The 19,154-nt window shown below is 49.0% G+C and overlaps 2 protein-coding genes across 5 annotated transcripts; one reads left to right on the forward strand and one right to left on the reverse strand.

Moving 5' to 3' along the window:
- Nucleotides 1-5,282, reverse strand: spata2 (spermatogenesis associated 2). 4 transcript variants are annotated; one of them, XM_027024517.2, is made up of 3 exons: nt 5,210-5,282; nt 2,450-3,211; nt 1-2,035 (listed from the first exon to the last, which is right to left on the reverse strand). In XM_027024517.2, exons 2-3 carry the CDS (start codon nt 2,774-2,776, stop codon nt 752-754), a joined length of 1,611 nt encoding a protein of 536 aa, XP_026880318.2. In that variant the 5' UTR covers nt 2,777-3,211; nt 5,210-5,282; the 3' UTR covers nt 1-751. The 4 variants fall into 4 exon arrangements, with proteins under 4 accessions (XP_026880318.2, XP_026880316.2, XP_026880315.2 ...); XM_027024515.2 differs by lacking the exon at nt 5,210-5,282 and adding an exon at nt 4,649-4,710; XM_027024514.2 differs by lacking the exon at nt 5,210-5,282 and adding an exon at nt 4,556-4,642.
- On the forward strand, nt 4,785-9,006 carry rnf114 (ring finger protein 114). The gene is made up of 6 exons (XM_027024518.2): nt 4,785-5,350; nt 5,692-5,842; nt 6,517-6,623; nt 6,740-6,854; nt 7,196-7,303; nt 8,309-9,006. Exons 1-6 carry the CDS (start codon nt 5,232-5,234, stop codon nt 8,372-8,374), a joined length of 666 nt encoding a protein of 221 aa, XP_026880319.1. The 5' UTR covers nt 4,785-5,231; the 3' UTR covers nt 8,375-9,006.
- Nucleotides 9,007-19,154: the final 10,148 nt, after the last annotated feature.

Raw genomic sequence — 19,154 nt, forward strand, 5'->3', positions numbered from 1 at the left:
CCACGTCTTCCCCAGACTGTTTATTTCACCTGAAACAGCAGCAGTTTGGACAGCCTAACGTCTCACAGCGAGACATCCAACACAGCAGTTCACAAGCAAGGCTTCTGTCTTCACTGGAGCCGCTGCCAAAACCCCAAACCCTCCACACACACCTATACACTTATGCTTCAAAATATAGAATATCCACTTCCAGTGTTGGTTTTTCTCGCGTAGTTCAGTTGTTGTTCAAGCTCAAGAATATTTGTCTCTGTTATGTGATTTCCTGGGGGGTTCTCTGCTACGCTGCAGTCCTCCACGGGTCAGGGTCGGGGTCAGCCCTAACCCTAACCTGTGTTCTCCTCGGGGTTGCATATGTCACAAGTCTTTTTTAGTCTTCATCTTGTTCTTCTCTCCGTCACACGGAGGCAGATCACAGGAGGGGAGAAATACAAGATCACATGACTCGACAGCAGAGAGAAGAAAGGAAGGAAAAGGGAAAATTTTTTAAAAGCAAAAAAAAAAAACCCCCAAAAACAACAGTGTACAGTCTGAATTTCTACATCAAAATGGACCAGATGGAAAAAACGCTTCTCAGCTCAGTGAGGAAGAGTGCAGTGAAAAATATAAGAATGAGGGAGAGGAGAGAGAGAGAGAGAGAGGGAGAGAAAAGAGAGAGAAAGGAAGAGAGGAAAAAGACAACAAGAGTGAAAGTATATCAGGGAGAGATAGAGGAGAGTGAGAGAGAGTGTGAGCTGGTGGGTGTGTGCGGCGTCTATCGATACACCAAGTGTGAGATGGTGCTAGACTTGTAGTTGAGCTGATGGTTGGCCACAAAGCTGTGGGGGAGGTTCTTGCGTGTGCACATGTCTCCAGCGTACAGGCTCATGCACGAGTCGCACGACACCTTGGAGCAGTTCACGCAGGTGTGTGAGGCTCCAGGCTTGTTACAGAAGCCACAGCGAGAGCTGGCAGACCCGGCCGGACCGGCGGGTGCCCCACTCACGGCGCTCAGGGCCAGGGGCTTGCTGGGAAACAGCTTGGTGCTGATGACAGGCTTGTCCAGCAGCGGGGAGTGGGCGTGGGCGTGGGCGTGGCTCAGCGGGTGCGGGTGGGTGTGCGAGTGGGCACTTGAGTAAACTGACAGCTTCTCCTTCATGGGCACATAGCCATCCAGGGGGCGGGAGCTTTTGGGGTAGTCCTGGAACCCGCAGCATGGCGTGGGGTCCACGGTGTGGCAGGACGGGCACAGGATCATGTCACAGCCAGGGCAGGACGTGAGCGCGGGACAGCTGAGCCCGCAGCCCTGGCACTTGGGCCCGTGAGCCTTCAGTGCCCAGCCGTCCCGCGCCTCCCGGCTGGGTGGTCTGGAGGTCGTCTGGCGGCCGCCTAGCCCCCGCTCCGTGTACAGGTCGATCTCGTCCAGGCAGGGCAGGTGGTAGGGGTAGGGCTCAGATGGGGGCGACTGCACAGGGTAGAACTCCAGCGCAGAGTTGTGGGCGGTGGCCGGCGGGTGCAGTGATGTGGTGGGACGGATGATCTCATCCTTTAGGTCCTCCTCTGTGTCCACGAACAGAGGCTCCCTGCGCAGGCTGAGCGAGGCCTTCAGCACAGGCTTGCTGGCGGGGTGCCAGTGTCCCGCGCTGTCCGTCACGTCCACCGACCGCGACGGGCGTCCGCTCCGACGCAGAACGGCACGGTCGGCGTCTGCGGCACGGACCGTCAGCTGTGCCACTTCTCCCGTGAGGCCGTCGCGTCTGCGCAGGGCATCCGCACAGCCCACGGCGTCTTCCCGTGTTGTCCGCCTCAGCTCCACGGCGTCCAGCTCGGAGGCGGCGCCCCGGGACAGAGACACCACCTCTGCCAGGAGGCGACACTCGGCCTGGGCCAGCAGCAGCTCGAAGGCCAGCTGACGCAGGTGGGAGGCCGCGGCCGGGTGCTCGCGGACCAGGTAGTGCGGCTCCTGGTCACGGGAGTAGCCCATGGAGCGCAGCACGGCCCGCAGATCACAGTCGCACAGCACAGACTGCAGCTGGTACACGTAGGGCCCTGTGAACGTCTGTGGAGAGCAGAACGGGTCAGAGAGCGGCCCACACACGCACAGCCCACACACACACACACACACACTGCTTAAATCCACACCACACATGTTCCCACCTTTTATTTTTTTCCCCTTAAATTTCTTTTCTTTTCAGGTTTGTGTGACACTGGTCACATTATACATGTGTACAATGTTGGTCACGACTACAGTTTTAATGATTTCAACCTTTTCTTGTAAATTCTTATAAAACTAAATCTTGGTTTTAAATAGTAACTTTAAATAGTGATACTACACAAAACGCACAGGCCATCAAAGCCATCCTCCTGGGAATACTCACTGTAGTGTTTTAACTATACAGGCGCGCACACACACACACACACACACACACACACACACACACACACATGCCGTGGAAGGTCCAAGCTGACGCACCTTAATGCAGCGAAACTCCTTCTTCCAGGGAAAGAGTAGCAGGTTGGTACAGATGAGCTCCAGCGTGGCGAAGGCTGTCTCCAGCGTCTGCAGACTCGCGCCCCTCACGCTGCCCAGCGAATTCTCCACCATGTCGTAGAAACGGATCATTCGGAACCGGTGCCCCGGCTCGGGCTGGTAGACGCCCAGCAGAGCCGTCGCCGTGGAGACTAGGGCCTCCTCGCACGCGCCACTCTGACTCGCCTCGGCTCCAGCTCCGCCCTCCAGCCGCTCGTCCAGGGACGACACGTACCTGCGGAACAGGTCCTCTCGCAGTTTGGTGCCCATCGGTGGCCGTGGGATGCTTACGTTACAACTTTCTGTGTCATCACCCACCCAGCACCTCCGTCAGGTACCTCCGCCCGACATTCCTGGGCCACGGACAGCCAGCGAGGGGACGAGGGGATCAGTGCGCCACCACCATCCTCCAAACACAAGATTGGGCAGAGGGGAAGAAGAGCTGAGGGGAGATGTGGAAACCAGGGCCTGGCTGGGGGACTGCCTTGCTAACGCAGGAGGTCGGCTCGCCTGGGGGGCATGTCTGCCCTGGTGGGGATCTCTGGGTGCCTCATTAAGGTAATGGGGGGTGGAGGTTGGAGTTCAGCGGGAAATAACGACTCCTTCACCTTCTGAGGCTCTCAGCCTAAGCCACAGCTGCAGAGAGGTCAAGGTCAGCGTTTGCAGAGATGTGTGCGTGCAGACCAGCGTGTCCAACGCTCCCAGCTGAAACGACAGAGAGACACAAATCCCGCTGAATAATAAAGCTCGAGCTTGTTCAACCTGCGGCCGCAACACCAGCTAATGGCGCGCGCCGAAAAACCAGGAGAGCAAAGCAGGCGATTTAGAACGTATTTCCGTCGGACGTAAAACTGTCCGACAGCAGACAGCCGCTGATTCACGGAAAACCACCGTGAAGCATCCGCGGTAACCACGGTGCACGGGGCTGTAACGGCACACGCCCACGCCACTGCTGACTTAGCCGCACTAGCCAGTTTGCTACGGTGGACTCCAGGCGAGTGTAACCGTACATCGCTACTCGTGCAGCAGTTTACAGAGCGGAGCAGAAGCTACAGCACACGGACGACGGACGACGGCATTACAGCACCTCCTTCAATTAGCAGAGAATCTGACAAACCAGGTCACTAGCTGCGGTGGCCAATGTTCTCTCACACGGCCCTGAAATGGCCGAGAATAGCGACACGTAACCGGCCTGCGCGGAAACATGGAGCTCGGAGCCCTGACGGAAGCACACCACGGCAGCATGAGAAGGGCGAAGAACATCACGAATAAAATCAGATTATACGTCAGGAAATACATATCAAACTACTCCATTAAGGAATGACTACGCGTCCCCATGTTAGCTGACGGCCGGCAGCGCGTCCTACAGTACTGTCACATATGCGCAGCGCTGGTAAAGCCTGGATTATTAAAACTGCATGTACAGGATAAACATGTCCTGGATTATGAAACCTGCTGGGCGGGGTAAACATGTCCTGTATTATGAAACCTGCATGTGCAGGGTAAACATGTCCTGTATTATGAAACCTGCGTGTGCGGGGTAAACATGTCCTGGATTATGAAACCTGCATGTGCAGGGTAACCATGTCCTGGATTATGAAGCCTGCATGTGCAGGGTAAACATGTCCTGGATTATGAAACCTGCATGTGCATCGTAAACATGTCCTGTACTATTAAACCTAATCTGCATGCACAGGGTAAACATGTCCTGGATTATTAAACGTAATCTCCATATGCAGGATAAACATGTCCTGGATTATTAAACCTGCATGTGCAGGGGAAAGAAACATGCCCTGGATTATTAAACCTGCATGTGCAGGGGAAAGAAACATACCCTGGATTATTAAACCTGCATGTGCAGGGTAAACATGTCCTGTGTATTCATCGCCCATGCTGCCATATTTCATTCCTGCCTGTTAGCCTGTTAGCCTGTTAGCCTGTTAGCTAAAGCGGATCGGCGGGCCTCGCGAGGCAGAACAGCGACGCGCGCTCTCCTAACCATCATCTGACCCGTCCGACTGCTAGTGTCCGGACTGTCGCTGGACTCACACTAAAGGCAGCGCGGCTTCAACGCTCCTTAATCCGCCACACGTCTGTTCTCCGCCGCGCGGACTCGGTTTTATTCGGAAGACGCCACCTTACCTTCGCGCGACGCTGGAAATCCCCATCAGACGTCTGCGCATGCGCGTGTGCTCGACCTGCACGTGCAGAACTGGCGTCTCGCGCGCGCCCGCGCGCTCTGAGAACCCGGCGAGCGCGCGCGCCGACAACCACAACATCAGAACAGGAAGAGACGCGCCAGCGCGCTCGTCTGCTAGCTCGCTAACTCCACACCATTAACATTTTGTTACAATAGTGTGTTTACTACAGTAGGCCACTAGCATTTTAACGCAGTGTGTTTCTTATAGTACACGTTTCCTCCTCAGAACCCGTCGAGATGTGTCTGTAAAGTGAGGATTTCAGCTCGCCTTCTTCCGTTTATCCAGTTTGTGTCAGTAATGTCACTCGCCTCAGCTCGGTTTGCTGCCGCGTGTCCAAACGTCTGGATGTAACGCGCGTTTGTGTGGAAGTTGAGCTTTTTGTCTAACGTTCGCTCGCTCGCTCGGAAAGTCGCCGCGAGTAGTGACCGACCACGACACGACACGCTTCTCCTCCGCAGGGCCGCGCTACGGGTCACGTGCGTAACGGGAAGCGCGGGCGCACCTGGAGAGACCGCAGGACGGCGATGTCGCTGCCCGCGAGCGCTGGCGCCGGTGGCGGCGCGGACAGGGACGCGATGGAGCTCGTCTGTCCGGTGTGTCTGGAGATCTTCGACTGTCCCCTGACCACACAGTGCGGACACACGTGAGTCTCCGGCCTGCCCGAGGCAGGAAGGTTAGGGGTTAGGGGTTAGACTGCACTGCAGTCCGCTAAGTTACTGTCCACAAAAAGACGTTTGTTGTGGACTTCAAGGAAAACTGTGTTATTTACTTTCAGTTTTATTTTCGTGTGAAACAGTAGCTAAAGTTGCCATTTTAGAACACAGCATGCCGGGAGTTACAGTTCTTTTTTCTTTCTCTTTCTTTTTTCTTTCTTTAACATAGTCTAGAAACATCCCTTAAATATGACATTTTGAAGCTAATTTATTAAGGTTTTCGGGTTGTTAACACTTCTAACTATCCTTGGTGTTGGTCTCTTCCGAGCAGTTTCTGTCAGAGCTGCCTGCAGGAGTGTTTGCGGCCTCAGAAGCCAGTGTGTGCCGTCTGCAGAAGTGCCTTGCTGCAGTGGACCAGAGCCTTCGAACTGGAGACATTAATCCACAGCTCAAGCCGTCCATGCAAGGGCTGTGGAGAGGCGGTATGTGTGGGCTCTGGACAGGAGGTCTGTCTGGGCTGTTCTCCTTCAGCGTAAATTTAGCTTCTGCAGGTAGACCAAACTTCTCCAAGGGAGGCTCAGAAGTCTATAAGTTAATATAACAGCCTCCGTCATTTACACCCAACTCCCTTAGCACTCCCTGTGATTGAATATACTGAAGTGTACTGTGTAGACTGAAGGTGTTTTTTTTTCCCCCATGAGAAGCCCCTTGAAGATCAGCAGAAATTGCTCAGAGGTGCATTACTCAAACAAACCCTCAATTTCATGCAGCTCATTTCATAAAAAAAATATTGATTTGAAGACAGGAAGTCTGCTCCACAGTACAAGCCCTTCCTAGAGCGCACACGTGCAGATACTGTGTGTTTTAAGATACTGTAAGGCACATCACACCAACATTTAGCAGTATAATCGCAGTGTAGTATTTTCTGAGTTTGGCGTGCAGTCCAGACGGCGCATCTGTAAATGAGAGGAAAGTTTTCGTTCATTCACGTCTCACTGCCCCGCCCTGCCCACATCTCACTGTCCCACCCCTGGTAACGTAGACTCATCACTGTTAACATTATTAACATGTTTATTATCAACATGTAACAGATTACTGAAATCTAAATAACTCTTGTCGTATTTGGTCTTTAATGGTGACACTGTTCTTCTGCTAGGTCATGTTGTCCAAAATGCGCGAGCACATTGCTCGCTGCTCTAAGTACCAGGACTACGTCCAGGATGGGCTCCGAAGCATGTCCAAGCCCCAGCTGGACGTGATCAGGTGAGGCTCTTCACTCTGGGGAAAAGACGTCCATTGGGTCCACACAGCGCCTTGCACTATTGTTTTGCCCTGCGTCAGACGTGCTCTGACTGTGTGTTGTTCCTTCCCTTGTGCAGGTCAGTGCCCAACCGGCACACATTCCCCTGCCCCTACTGCAGTGAGCAGAACTTTGACCAGGACGGTCTGGTGGAGCACTGTAACTCCCAGCATGCTCAGGACCCACGCCCAGTGGTAAGTGCTTGCTGTTAAAATGCACAAAATAATCTCTGAAATTATTGTTGGAGGTTCACACACAACGTATACGTGGGTAAATGACTGCCTTTTTGTAGATGTCTGTTGAGTGACTCAGTCTTGACGGATTAGAATTAGACTGTATTGCCATCATGATGGTGGTCTCACGCCAGCCAAGGGACAGCTGGATGAAATTACCCCGTAGCTAACCCCGTAGCTATCTCGTACGTAACTCTGTGGCTAACCCCTCTGAAGTGACCTGGGACTCGAGGGCTTCTCTTCCTTGTGTTGGCTCTGCTAGGGAAGGTGTTTGTGGTTTGAGCTTCTCTGTGTTTCTGCAGGTGTGTCCTGTCTGTGCCTCCATGCCCTGGGGCGATCCCAACTACAGGAGCGCCAACTTCTTTCAGCACCTCCGGATGAGACACTCTTTCTCCTATGACACGTTTGTGGTAAGTGTGTACCAGGCTGTGACCTGCTGGAGCTGGAAAATTCATCCTTGTACCACAATATGTGCCATTAGCACCACTGCACCACCTGTGGCAGGTGGCCCTCACACACGGACACCCTCTGGTCCCTACTGCTTGCTCGTGCAGTGGCGCTTGTCCTGCTTGCTGTGTTATCTCTCTGTTTTCATTCCTCAAGCAGACACAACTGGATATTCCAGCTGCATTTTTGTAGCAGACGTGATTGTGAATAACCAGGTTAGACTTCCTGGTCCTGCAGGCAGTGCTGTGGTGATGGCATCCAGAAGTGAATAAAAATTCCTGTCAAAATACTGATGGCACAAAGACTACAGCAGTGTTTTGTGTGAAGTTGAGTGAATTCACAGGGTTAGCAGATCACGTTACTGTGACAAGGATTATACATGTGTCTAAAAGTAAAAGAATGCCGTGATCTGATAACACCCCGTGTACCTGCCACGTTATCAGACCTCCAAGTGGTCTACGTTAGGTACACTCCTCACATGCAGTTATCAGGGCTGTGTGTGTGTGTGTGTGTGTGTGTGTGTGTGTGTGTGTGGGAGTGGGACAAACAGGCCCATCTCAAACAGGGAGCACATTTATTTTAAATATGACCTCTTAGGGGTGTGAGGTCCTGTGTCTTCTTTCTTATTTACATGTTAAAGTAATATGTTGGAAATATTGTAAGTAACACAAATAGTGGCTGAAGTTCTTGAGTTATTATTTTTACATCTAAGCATTTAGCTGACTCTTTTATCAAAGTGACTTACAGTTCTGACTGAACACAACTTGCATAATTGAGGGTTAAGGGTTTTGTTCAGGGACCTGGCAGTGGTGGGACTTGAAGTGGCAACCTTCTGATTACTAGTCCAGTACCTTAACCAGGTCAGACATGTAACTCCTGAAGTCTCAGGTCTCTCCTGGATCTGGGGAATGTGGTGTTTAGCTTCACTAATGTCTAATCTAATCTCTTCTCTTTCTGTGTGTCCTAAGGACTACTCTGCCGATGAGCAGGCTATGATCCAGGAGGCCATCCAGCGCTCTCTGGTGGATAACTGAAGAAGTGAAGAGTCTCGTGGGACAGGAAGGGATGTCCTCAAAGCCTAAACTAATGTCCAAAAATGTCAGCGTGTCAAACAGACTGTAGAGTTCAGGGTTACTCCACTCCATTAGAAGTTCTTTGCCTTTCATATATTTAACCAAAGCAGTGTGCGTGAAATATAAAATAACAAATTAAACCTGTAATAGTGGAGAATAAATACTCTGATTGTAGTTTTGAGAAGCGAGTCATCTGCGTTGTGTCTGTAAATGCCTTACGTTGATAAAGTCATGATCCGCTCAGCTCTGCTGTCCTGTTTGACTTCCTGCTCTACTGACCTAAACTGCTATGTGTGGGGTTTTTTGGTCTGGGGCGTATTCCCATGTGCCTGAGCGTCCATGCGCTCACACAGTGAAGGGTCACTGTGCTGATCCCACACCCCCAGTGTGTGCGTGCGCTATGTGTCTGATGTCGGTTTGGTCAGACCACGTGTCTGATGTTGGTTCTCAGTCCATTTGCACACTCATTAGTCTGTTTTTATCTGAAAAGTGATCTAGATTTGATCTGATAGTGTGATACATGGTTTTGTTTATATTTTTATTTGTTTAGTATCTGTAATGTATGAAAATAAAGCTTCTTCACTGGAAACACATGACAGGTTCATTAAAAATAGTAATTAATATGAATTTATTGAGTAGTTCTCGAGGTCTGTATGGTTTTGATTTGAGCAGTAGGGGGCATTAATGTTCTGTCTGTTTTGTTTTAGATACAGATGTTTGCTCCTAATAGAACCAGTAATTTCCTCACTATTGTGTTAAGATGTGACCCTAATGCAGACCCTAATGTCTCTTCCTGTGTGGTGGTTTAGTGGTTCAGTAAGACAGAAGTGTCCTCGCACTTGGAGGAGGAGGTGCTTATGAATGAGAAGACAACGATAGAGAAACTATCCGTCAGCCGAGGACACCTCTGTGAGCTGTGTAATTACTGAAACACTCGCCCTGACTTGGTCCACCGGTTACCGTGGCTACCCACCCCTAGCAACCCACATAGGAACCTCAACTCCCATGTTCAGGGTTTTCTATGAACGGTATTAGTTTATGTATACTGTGTAACATCGTAGACACAATATTTAAAGTGTTTTTATGCTGATGGAGAAAGTGTGTGTGTATATGATATCTGTAGAACTGTGTGTGTGTATATATATATATATCTGTGTGTATATATAATATAAAATAGTTGATATATGTATGTGTTGAACAGGACTTGTCTAACACATCTGGAGCTTTGAGTAGGTTTATCTTCTCATTTCCCACTTCATCCTTTAAAAAAAAAAACTTTTCTGCTCAGTAGAGATCAATCAGTCTCTCTCTCTCTGTGTCATTCTCTCTTGAGCCTGCCGGAGCTGACAGAGGACAGTGTTAAATCCTGATAAATTAAAACTCTTTAATTATTTAAACACTGGACCCCTGAAAGCAGTCTGAGTGATTTATGCCACCATATGAGTGTGTGTGTATGAGCATGTAAATTTGTGTGTGAGTGTGCATGTATGTGTGTGTGTGTTCATCCGTTCATACTCGAGAAACTTCATACATGGGGTACAGTTGTTTTACACACTAGAATATAAATATTAGTAAATAAATAAATAAGCGCTCGAGTGCAGCTAGTCGACATGCTCACTGCTGTCAGTCACTAAGCCCCTCCCTTCCAGTGTCTCACTGCTGTCTGTCACTAAGCCCCTCCCCTCCAGCATCTCACTGCTGTCTGTCACTAAGCCCCTCCCCTATAGACACTAGTTAAATATGAAGTTTGTTTTCAAGTAAAAAACTTTGTAACTATCTGGCAGATATTGTTAAAACATTAATTAATAACGTTCTACAATTTTGACTATTGTGCTCAATCTGAGAAGTGTGTCTCAATATCAGAAATCCATCTGCCCTTAGTCGAACCTTTAAAGAACAGAACATTTTTTGTTTAATTGGTAATTTCCATTCACCTGAAAACATCTGATGAAATATTCTTGATATAGCCAATAGCCAATGGGGGGCTTTGTTTCCTGTTTCCATGGGGACAGTAGCTGCCTCCTGCCTTCCGTCTCCTTCCTGCTCATTGTGGGTAATTATCTCTGTGTTCTTCATCAGACCTCTTCATCACCGAGTCCTCTTTCCTGATCTTCTGAGCTGCTCCTGGCTGCTTGTTCGGCTGGTGGAGGGAAGCCGAGTGCTCCTGGCCAGACAGGAAGTAGCACCGCCCTGCACGACCTCCACTTCCTTTTCTTCCTCTTTTTATCAGCGCCAGTAGAAGTGAGGGCGGTGGGGGTGAGTAAACACACTGAATAAAAATTTCATAAAGTTCAGTGTGTCTTGCTTTGATGAGCGAGTGAGAACGTGGCTGGTGTCCCGGGGCTGGTAATTACTGCTCAGCGCTGCAGGAAGACCCAGCAGCGGAGCACAAGCCGAAGTGTGTCACGGCTAAACACACTTCCACAGTGACGCCTGTGCCACCCTAAAGTCACACACACACTCTGAAGAAGCGCACCTGTTCAAACTCTCCCACTCTCTCTCTCTCCTTCTTGCTCTCTCTCTCTCTCTCTCTCCTTCTTGCTCTCTCTCTCTCTCTCCCTCTCCTTCTTGCTCTCTCTCTCTCTCCTTCTTGCTCTCTCTCTCTCTCTCCTTCTTGCTCTCTCTCTCTCTCTCTCTCTCTCCTTCTTGCTCTCTCTCTCTCCTTCTTGCTCTCTCTCTCTCGCTCCTTCTTGCTCTCTCTCTCTCTCTCTCTCCCTCTCCTTCTTGCTCTCTCTCTCTCTCTCTCTCTCTCTCTCTCTCTCTCTCTCTCTCTCTCTCTCTCTCATTCTATCTGTCTGGGTATGCTGGGGTGTACTGTGCGATGTTTTGATTCACTGCTAGATTCCTTAACATTCCAGGGATAATTCCTCAACATTCCTGCTGCTGGGAGAAGGTGGTGACCTGTGCCCTCCTCCCTCCCTCCAGCTCCCCCTCCACCTTTGTCTTCCCGCCATGTTTCACTGCCTGACAGTGGAGACTGAGAGTGAGACAGTTAGGGTTCACCCTAATCCTCCAGAGAGAGAGACAGTTAGGGTTAACCCTAATCCTCCAGAGAGTAAGACAGTTAGGGTTAACCCTAATCCTCCAGAGAGAGAGACAGTTAGGGTTAACCCTAATCCTCCAGAGAGTAAGACAGTTAGGGTTAACCCTAATCCTCCAGAGAGTAAGACAGTTAGGGTTAACCCTAATCCTCCAGAGAGAGAGACAGTTAGGGTTCACCCTAATCCTCCAGAGAGTAAGACAGTTAGGGTTAACCCTAATCCTCCAGAGAGTAAGACAGTTAGGGTTAACCCTAATCCTCCAGAGAGTAAGACAGTTAGGGTTAACCCTAATCCTCCAGAGAGAGAGACAGTTAGGGTTCACCCTAATCCTCCAGAGAGAGAGACAGTTAGGGTTCACCCTAATCCTCCAGAGAGTAAGACAGTTAGGGTTAACCCTAATCCTCCAGAGAGTAAGACAGTTAGGGTTAACCCTAATCCTCCAGAGAGTAAGACAGTTAGGGTTAACCCTAATCCACCAGAGAGTAAGACAGTTAGGGTTCACCCTAATCCTCCAGAGAGAGAGACAGTTAGGGTTAACCCTAATCCTCCAGAGAGTAAGACAGTTAGGGTTCACCCTAATCCTCCAGAGAGTAAGACAGTTAGGGTTCACCCTAATCCTCCAGAGAGTAAGACAGTTAGGGTTCACCCTAATCCTCCAGAGAGAGAGACAGTTAGGGTTAACCCTAATCCTCCAGAGAGTAAGACAGTTAGGGTTCACCCTAATCCTCCAGAGAGAGAGACAGTTAGGGTTAACCCTAATCCTCCAGAGAGTAAGACAGTTAGGGTTCACCCTAATCCTCCAGAGAGTAAGACAGTTAGGGTTAACCCTAATCCTCCAGAGAGTAAGACAGTTAGGGTTAACCCTAATCCTCCATAGAGAGAGACAGTTAGGGTTAACCCTAATCCACCAGAGAGTGAGACAGTTAGGGTTAACCCTAATCCACCAGAGAGAGAGACAGTTAGTTGTGTTCCGGGTGTGCACAGGCCCTCTGTAATTCTCAGGTGGTGTCATATAGCATCATACTCAGTTCAACACACTTGAGATGAATTTAACAAGATCGTCAACAAGATGACGATAAAATGCTCATTAATATCAACTTCAGTTTGCTAATCCTACATCTTACTGTGGGCTTCAGAGAGACCCTGCTTTATCAAAAGAGGCTTCACAGGTAACAGACATTATTGTAATTGATAATACAAAAATATGTAGGCTGTTGAGAAGTTTGAGTCTCTTAATCACTGGGAGCACTCAAAATCTTCTAAACTGCATATTTTTTATCCTTGATGTGAAAATGAGTCTGATGTGAGCTGGCTGCAGGCAAGAGAATTTCTAATGATTTCCTCATCTGTATGTAGTTACCCGAGACACGTAGACGCTTACCACTTAACTAATATTTGAAGGTTTAGCCCTCTGGTGAGGGAAGGAGTGTGTGTTTATACATTTGGGAGCTGCACACCCCACACGCCAGGCATACACATGCATGGGAGTGTGTGTGTGTGTGTGTGTGTGTGTGTCTGTGTGTGTGTGTGTGTGTGTGTGTGAGAGAGAGAGAAAGTTTGAGAGGAAGGACCGAAGGAGTTTTTGTGGAATACCAGTCCAGGTGGGGGCGCTCTGAACTCTCAAACACTCTCTCTCTCTCTCTCTCTCTCTCTCTCTCTCTCTCTCTCTCTCTCTCTCTCTCGCTTTCTCTCTGACACAATCTCTCCCTCCCTCCCGTGTAGAATAAGGAAAAGGGAAAATGTAAGAAACTATGTCAGCATGGCGAGGCCTAGGGCTGTTATTTCCACATTAATTTTTCCATTTGAAATCAGGGCACTCTGGGAGAGAGGCTCCGTGCCTGTGGTGCTGAGAACAGGCAGACGCACCCCATGTCCGACACAGGCGTGTTCCCAGCCAGCCTCTAATTATGCCTGCGACGGCTTCCCCATGTGACGCGCACGCACGCGCACGGATGCAAACACGGGTCCTGGCTTGCTGTGAGCTGTAAGCTGTGCTCCTGTTGAGTTCCTCCAGCTCCACCCCATCCCCCCCATGCCTCGTCCCGCTGGAGGTATTCCTCTTAATGAGGAACTATCATGGTTCCAGAACATCTCTGTTAGGACAATATTTGTCCTCCTCCTCTTACAGGTGCTCAGAGAGTGTGGAGGCTGTGCTTCCTTGCAGCTGTGTGTGTGTGTGTGTGTGTTCCTGAGCTGCTGGTTTCAGAGTGAGGGGAGATGTTTCACCGGCTCCATTTAAAGGACGGCTGAGTGTAACATTCAGTCTGTAACAAACCAGATTAACGCAGAGACGCAGAGACTGTTGATGGATGATGACTAGGTTCACAAACGTCTGCTGTTTAGACGTGGTAGAAAGATGGTATATATCGCTCTATGTTCAGGACAAGACATCAGACACATACACACACACACACACTCCCTTCTCTTTGATTCAGGGCACTGGTCTCACCCACTCTAACCCTAAGGTCCTGTTCTCTCCTCTGTGGGTCAGGAAGAAGTGCTGTCTTTAGCTGATCTGTCACTCAATGTGAATGTCCATCTACAGGCCACACACTCTCTGTCTTTCACACACACACACACACACACACACACACACACACACACACACACACACACACACACACACACTCTCTCTCTCTCTCTCTCTCTCTCTCTCTCTCTCTCTCTCTCTCTCTCTCTCTCTCTCACAGGCTCACGGCTCAATCATTAACAGATAGGTAGAGGGACACACCACTGACACACCACTGACACAACACCCTAATGACAGCTCACTTAAAAGACAAAAGCCAAGAGACTACAGTGTACACACACACACACACACACACACACACACACACACACACTCATCAAGGTAAAACACATCAGTTGCCCAGACAAACATGCATGCCATGGTGTTCGTGAGACATCGCTGTGATGGTGATTGTTAAACTTTCTCTGTGTGAGAACTTTTAATGAGCACATGTGGTCAAAACCTTTATAACACAGCACGCATTAAAGATAACGCCAACAACCCTGACAGTAGAAAAGGTGCTGTTGAGTTCATTATATATACTTTAAATATAGGAACTGTGGAGAGGTGGTGGTGGAGGTCATAGTGGTGATTGTAGTGGTAGCTCAGTGGTGAAGGTACTTGACTCATAATCAGAAGGTTGCCAGTTCAAGTCCCATCACTGCCAAGTTGCCACTGTTGGGCCCCTCAGTTGCTCAAGTTGTACTCAGTCATAACTGTAAGTTGCTTTGGATAAAAGCATCAGCTAAATTCTGTAAATGGGAGATGGAGACTGGTCTAGCATCCTTGACCTCCTGTCTCTGGTGTTCTCTCTCTCCATACTGCTTTGAGATGACACTATGCATAACTATCAATCTTGCTGTATCCCTGCCACCCACATCTATGTCAGGACATGACATCAGACACACACTCCCTAGGGTAACAGGTGTGGGTAGGTTGGGATGCCTCTTTTACCAAAAGCAGAAGGAGCTGACATGTCTGTTAGAATCATTCATGCCTTTTCTTCCTCTTGTTGTGTGTGTGTGTGTGTTTGTGATATCAGCAAATTCTTAAAGCTTTTCTGCTGTGGCTTTGTGCGCTTGTTTTCATCTTCACCCCCTCCCTCTCTCTCTCTCTCTCTCTCTCTCTTTTCTCTGCTGGTCCTGACCTCTGTGAGGTGTGTGTATATATATATATTACTAATATGAGTAGCCAGTTAATTTGATTGTTCATTCATTCATACATGGCTGACAATGTCCCATATTGCGTCCAGAGAGGAAGTGTTTAGTGTAGAAAGGGGCGCCGGGCCGTGCACACACACACACACACACACACACACACACACACACACACACACACACACACACACACACACACACACACACACACACACACACACACCCCTACCACACCAGGTAACCACAGCTGTGTGTACATGGAGATATCACCAAACCCTGCTGGACTTGGATTTTCTGATCTTCTGATCTTATGAACACCTTCGGGTGTGTTTGAGCCGATCTGGGAGTTTCTCGAGCAGAATGGACACACACTGTGCAGGAGGATTGTACTGGAGTGGCTTTTACACGGCGTGTAATTTAACAGCAACGTGTGTTAGATAGCTGTGTACTTCAGCAAGTCGTGTGTGAAATTTCTGCTAGTGATGGCAAAGCAAGAATTTATCTTTAATTTGAGGACAAGTATCACTACACATGGATATCAAAACACTTCATAATCAAATGCCTGTAACCAACAGACATCACAAAACGCTGGCGATGTCATAACCTAAAGACTACCTCTATATTTATCTGTTTGCCTCTCTCTCCCCCCATCACTTTCACTCTCTCTCTGTCTGTCCGCCTGTCTGTCCGCCTGTCTCTGCGCCTGTCTGTCCGCCTGTCTGTCTGTCTGTCTGTCTGTCTGCCTGTCTGTCTGCCGGGGTGTCCCTTCCCCCAGGCTTCAGTTTTGTGCTCAGGCGCACACACCCCTCTCTCCTGTGTTCTTTTAAATTATTAACTCCAGCTCTGGGGAGTGAAAGCTTTGTGCTGACTGGACAGTCCATGGATCTGCCGCGGCGCTGCCTATGTTAGGAACACTGTCTCTTCTGGGGGGGGGGACACATGACTTCTCCACTTCCTCCAACTGGCCTTACGCATATATATGCCTCTTTCACTTTCCTCTCTCTCTCTCTTCATCTCTCTTTCTATCTTTTAATTTCTCTAATAGTTTCTGTTTCCAGGGTTGACCAGTTTAAACCATGCTTTGTATTTAACATTTCCTGTTTTTACTCTGTTTTGCATATATAACGTTTCCTCATCTTCCTCTCTCTGGTAATGCTTATCTTACAGTCAATGCTCCGGTCTGCTCTGGTTCTGCTCATGCAGAGTGAGGGGGGATTACATGGTGCACTACTTTCTTCGGCCACTAGGGGCAGTCAAAGCATGCTTCCCTTCACTCTTCAGAGACACTAGTGTGAAGGACAGGCTCACGGGCCCATGAGCTGTCCAGTAGAGCCAGCCTTTAGTGTGTGAAGGAACAGAAGTGAGGTTACAGGGGTGTGAGGGATTCCAGAAGTTTCCAACTTACTTTGTTCCATTTCAAGCCTCTTTGAAAATGATTGTTGATTTTAAACATTTATACCAACACAATACACTCGCACATTTACCTGACACTATCCAAAGTGACTTACAACTATGACTGAACGCAACTTGAGGGTTAAGGGTCTTGCTCAGGGCCCCAACAGTGGCAACTTGGCAGTGGTGGAGCTTGAACCAGCAACCTTTCAATTACAAATCAAGTACCTTAACCACTAAGCTACCACACACATAAACCCGCCCACACTCACACACAGACACACACTATCATGCACACACACACACACACACACACACACACACACACACACACACACACACACACACACACACACACACACACACACACACACACCAGTAACATTAGGGGGTCTGGTGTGTGTGTGTGTGTGTGTGTGTGTGTGTGTGCGCGTGAGTATCTGTCACACATATATGTGTGTGTATAGCAGGGCATATTTGTGGGCTTCCACTGATCTCAGGCTGTTGATTTCAGACTCTCCGTATCTCCCAGAGGTGTTGTGGGGACCGTGGACCCCTCGTCCCCCCTGCTGGGTCGCACCCCCCTCCCCGATCAACGATTAACTCGGGCCCCTGATCAATGATTGTGCTGACTCTGATACATCAACAGAACCTTGCAGCTGCCATGTAGAGGAGGCCTACAGTCTTCAACCCACGTGACGGAGCACATCCTATTCTGTCATCCCCACCCACAGGCTGCTTCCCCACCCGGAGCACTGAGTGATGGGCAGGTCCCCTGCCGCCCGCTCCATGGACGCGTGGGCCTTGAAATGGACATTCCACTTCCCTCGTGAATAAAGACTGAAAGGGATCCGTTAACGGAAAAGAGATGAGAACTTTTCTCATGACCCGGACCAGAGATGTCAGCAGTGGAGGACGGGGTTTGTTTTCTCCTATTCCCAGATGAGTGGACAGACTTAGAGTTGTCTCCGTCCTCCGTACGTCTGTCTGCACGTCTGTCTGCCTGTGTGTCTGGGTTCCAGCCTTCAAGTGCCCTGGACATGGGACATGGGACACGGGACACGTGTCCAGAGATGAGCTCTCCACCCTGCACATCCCTAAGTGGGACTGTGTTATGACTGTGGGCTCAGTGTTTCTGTACATAGTAGACTTTGTTATGACTGTGGGCTCAGTGTTTCTGTACATAGTAGACTGTGTTATGACTGTGGGCTCAGTGTTTCTGTACATAGTAGACTGTGTTATGACTGTGGGCTCAGTGTTTCTGTACATAGTAGACTGTGTTATGACTGTGGGCTCAGTGTTTCTGTACATAGTAGACTGTGTTATGACTGTGGGCTCAGTGTTTCTGTACATAGTAGACTGTGTTATGACTGTGGGCTCAGTGTTTCTGTACATAGTAGACTGTGTTATGACTGTGGGCTCAGTGTTTCTGTACATAGTAGACTGTGTTATGACTGTGGGCTCAGTGTTTCTGTACATAGTAGACTGTGTTATGACTGTGGGTTCAGTGTTACTGTACATAGTAGACTGTGTTATGACTGTGGTCTCAGTGTTTCTGTACATAGTAGACTGTGTTATGACTGTGGTCGCAGTGTTTCTGTACATTTTAGACTGCGTTCTGACTGTGGGCTCAGTGGTTCACCTGGATTCCAGACCTCACTTGTTAATGGAGTGTCCTAGTTAATATCCAGAGGCTTATTGACTTTGTCCTCACTGAGCACAGGTCCATTGGACACGTTTTACTTCATTTTGATTGGATCCTTCACCTCCGGAGGGCAAAGGTGACCTGCCAACCAATCTTGCGATTCAATTCTTGAAATTTCATTGGCCTGTTATCCTGCAAAACATCATCTGGGTTAGTGATGATACAACACACAGCCATGTGTTTATATACATGTGTGTATGTACGTGTGTGCTTGTGTGTGTGTGAGTGCATGTGCATGTGTGTGTGTGTGTCTGTGTCTGTGTGTGTGTGTGTGTGTGTGTGCGAGTGTGTGTCTGTGTGTGTGTGTGTGTGTGCGCGAGTGTGTGCGTGTGTGTGTGTGTGTACATACACATGTATGGGTAATGCATTATTGCTGGTCTCAGTATTTTGTAACAGTAAGGTTCCTCCGCCTGATTGGTGAGAGAATGAGTTCATTACAGTGTACTACAGGCTACAGCGGTCAGACTCCGTCATTCGCTAAATTCTACAGTGGAATTCAGATCTCCCACCCTAGAACAGTCTAATGCAGATGTACTGGTGTGTTAAGTGGAGGTAATTGATGGTGCTTTATGTGCTCCCAGCGTGCACGCTCCGCTGCGTCTGTGCGATCATTAACCCTAACCCATCTAGATGCGGGGCGGAGATGCTCTTTGGCCATTGTCTGCTCCGTCTGCTTCAGGAAGTGAAGATTTCCCCTGCTGTCAGAGTCTTGATGAGTGATTCTCTCTCTCTCTCCTTCCCTTCTCCCTCTCTATCTCTCTCTCCTTTCCCTCTCTCTCCTTTGCGTTCTCTCTCTCTCTATGTGATGGAATGTGGTTATTGCATATGTTTTCTTCTTAACTCAGACTCAGCCATAAACTGTAATATCATCGTATATGTTGATGCCGCCTGACGTTATAACACAAGGAGAACACATGCAGTCGTTTAGTAGTAAAGG

This window comes from Electrophorus electricus, chromosome 24 (assembly GCF_013358815.1).
Source record: "Electrophorus electricus isolate fEleEle1 chromosome 24, fEleEle1.pri, whole genome shotgun sequence".
Lineage (NCBI taxonomy): Eukaryota > Metazoa > Chordata > Actinopteri > Gymnotiformes > Gymnotidae > Electrophorus > Electrophorus electricus.

What these genes read in the sequence shown, in the direction of transcription:
- rnf114 (XM_027024518.2), top strand. Translation starts at nt 5,232, where the DNA reads ATGTCGCTGCCCGCGAGCGCTGGCGCCGGTGGCGGCGCGGACAGGGAC. An exon ending in CCCCAGCTGGACGTGATCAG is followed by an intron (nt 6,624 to 6,739) that starts GTGAGGCTCTTC and finishes TCCCTTGTGCAG; the next exon opens with GTCAGTGCCCAACCGGCACA. An exon ending in CTCAGGACCCACGCCCAGTG is followed by an intron (nt 6,855 to 7,195) that starts GTAAGTGCTTGC and finishes GTGTTTCTGCAG; the next exon opens with GTGTGTCCTGTCTGTGCCTC.
- spata2 (XM_027024517.2), bottom strand. Translation starts at nt 2,776, where the DNA reads ATGGGCACCAAACTGCGAGAGGACCTGTTCCGCAGGTACGTGTCGTCC. An exon ending in AGGAGTTTCGCTGCATTAAG is followed by an intron (nt 2,036 to 2,449) that starts GTGCGTCAGCTT and finishes TGCTCTCCACAG; the next exon opens with ACGTTCACAGGGCCCTACGT.